The sequence below is a fragment of the Paramisgurnus dabryanus genome, chromosome 11 (genome assembly GCF_030506205.2).
Source record: "Paramisgurnus dabryanus chromosome 11, PD_genome_1.1, whole genome shotgun sequence".
NCBI classification, from domain to species: domain Eukaryota; kingdom Metazoa; phylum Chordata; class Actinopteri; order Cypriniformes; family Cobitidae; genus Paramisgurnus; species Paramisgurnus dabryanus.
The window spans coordinates 749,750-752,403 of record NC_133347.1 but is presented as its reverse complement, the minus strand read 5'-3'; the positions used below and the strand labels follow the sequence as shown (position 1 = coordinate 752,403).

The 2,654-nt window shown below is 38.5% G+C and overlaps 1 protein-coding gene across 1 annotated transcript; it reads right to left on the bottom strand.

Annotated features, from left to right (window-relative positions):
• Positions 1–455: 455 nt before the first annotated feature.
• Positions 456–1,490, bottom strand: tas2r202 (taste receptor, type 2, member 202). Its single transcript, XM_065247867.1, has one exon. The coding sequence runs from the start codon at positions 1,488–1,490 to the stop codon at positions 519–521; it is 972 nt and encodes a 323-aa protein (XP_065103939.1). The 3' UTR covers positions 456–518.
• Positions 1,491–2,654: the final 1,164 nt, after the last annotated feature.

Genomic DNA, 2,654 nt, shown 5'->3' with positions numbered 1-2,654 from the left:
AACATACAGTGACTAGATAAGCAGAATAACATGCTTTATATAATAAACATCTATGCTAATCATTGATCATCTCAGACAAATAAAAAGCATTTTTATAAATGTTTTAGTCTTGTCAGTAAAGATCACGTTTCTTTTTATAAACACCAAACCAAAATTAAATCATAGGATATTACATATCATTTATCATCATCCTCTTTATTGTTATAATGATGCTTTTCTTTCAAATTGAAACATTTGATACGTTTTGAACACTCACAACATAACAGTGTAAAAAGTGAAAAGTTTGATCAACTTAAAAAATGACATTTACGTTTTTTTCAATTAAAAAATTTAGTATTTATTTAAAAGTTGAACCAACTTTTCATTTTTTACAGTGTATATGAAGTATTAAATAATTTAAGATATTACCTGCATTTAGTTTCATCTACCATGCACATATGTTTTTCTATAGTGTCTTCCACACGTATTTTGTTTGTACAGTAGTCACGTGTGCATATATAGCCTGGCTGGACTCAAGGTTAGTTAATGCTGTTCTCCTGAGGTTCTGTTTTGACCTCAGCGACCTTTAAACTGGTTAGGCATGGGTACTCGTCTAAAAAGAGGTTATATGTGCTTATGAGATCCTTCCAGTGGCTTTTCTTCCCGTAAACCATCACGGCCGCGCTGACCGTGGTATACATGCTGGCGACGAGAACGGTCACCGTGATGGTGTTTTGCCTCTTCAGAGCCACAGTGGATTGCACGATCAGATCCATAACCACGAATATACAAAACACGACCACCAGGGTCAGGGTCATCTTGATCACCCGCATCTGAGTGCCCAGCTTGGGCCCGTGAGCGCCGTTGGTGCTCGCTTTCATGTCCTGAAGATGGTGGTAAAGGTGGAACATGATAGAAATGCTGGATTTGATCATCACGATGCTCGGCACGATGTCAGAGATAAAGACGTAGTAGAAGATGTAGAGCAGTCCGCCGACGGAGTTGGGCATGATGGACCCGCAGTCGTTCACGGTGGAGGTGATGTTGTAATTGTGCAAAAGTGCCAGTAATGGCACGCCGTGGCTGAAACCACCTATGTAGATCAAGACCAGGACAATGCGGACGTGTTTGATGATGGTCTCCTGCATGCGCTTGTAGCAGTCCACAGGCCTCATCACCAGTTTAGTGCCATAGTAGAAGGTCAGAAACGCGGTGCACCAGAATATGATGAACTTCGTGCTATAGACAAGCGACAACATTATGGCGGTATAAAAGTTCACTGAGCAAAAGATGTCGATCTGGTCTAGGGACTGCCAAAAGTAGGTAAAAACCTGCAGGCCGATGCTCGCCACATTGATGGCTACGATGATTAAGTCGCACGGGTTTAGCTTTTGCTTCTTCCGTGAGCTTCTCAGGATCACCAGCATGAGGTACATGTTAAAAAAAATGGTCAGGATGGCTAACGCGGCGGTCGCCAGCCAGATGCCGATTTTGTCCACGATCGATATCATGGTTGACCTTGTGTGGAGTGCTGATGCGAAAGTTTAAAAAACAATGCAAACCACAAAAAAATCCCTGTGGTTGATTCTAGACAGAAATCAGAACAAAATGAATCTTCCTGCTTCTCAGATGTCGTACTGTATGTCTATTATAATTAAGATTTCAGTACCTTGATTTGAGTATCTCAAATATTTGTCAATGTTCTCCAGGTCCTTGCGTTCTTGGAGGTTGAAATTATGAGGACATGAATTTCTTCCATCACTGCGAAGTGCATTTATTTAAAGAGAAAGTAGATGATGGGAGAGTTGAAGCGAGATTGCTATGGTTGGTGCTGAAAGCTTGTGACAGCCCATGATTGACTTTTATATGTTGGTTATGAAGTCGGATTTTCATGCACTGACCGTAACCATATTTAAAGCAGCGGGTACTGGAGGACTAGTCACACTAACCACTAACCAGCTGTGGTGGAAAAGGAGCGCAGGTACAATTTTGAGAGACGAAAAGTGCTTTTTCAGCAACAGGAACTTTGAGATTAGCTGTGATTGTAACATGAATATTATTACTATTATAATTCATTATTGTTAAATTGTTTTAGTTACTGTAGTTATATTATTATACTTTTAAAAATGTGTGATTTTGCATTTGAAGAAATGTTGGGTGATTATTTTTTTAAACCAATGTTGGGTCAAAAAAAGGGACAAACCCAGATGTTGGGTTAATTTAAAAGGGATAGTTAATCACAAAATGTACTCATGCATAATTTTACAAACCTGTATACATTTCTTTGTTTTGATAAACATAAAGGAAGATATTTTGAGGGATGTTTGTAATTAAACAATTCGTAAGCCCCATTCACTTCCATAGTATTATTTTTTCCTACTATGGAAGTGAATGGGGCTCATGATTGGTTTGGTTACAAACATATATCTTCCTCAGATATCTTCCTTTGTTCATCTGAAAAAAAAAAATTACAGGTTTGTAACAACTATCCCTTTAACCCAGAATTTTTTTTATTTTTGATCCAACAATGGGTTAAAATAACCCAACATAGGTTCAATTACAACCCAACAGACTGGCTTTTTCCTTTTTTGACCCGGTGCTGGGTTGAACATAATCCAACAATTTTTCGAGTGTACATTTATAAAGGAGCATTTCATTTTCAAGTCAAAAGTGTC

Coding starts and splice junctions, on each gene's coding strand:
- tas2r202 (XM_065247867.1), bottom strand. CDS start 1,490: ATGATATCGATCGTGGACAAAATCGGCATCTGGCTGGCGACCGCCGCG.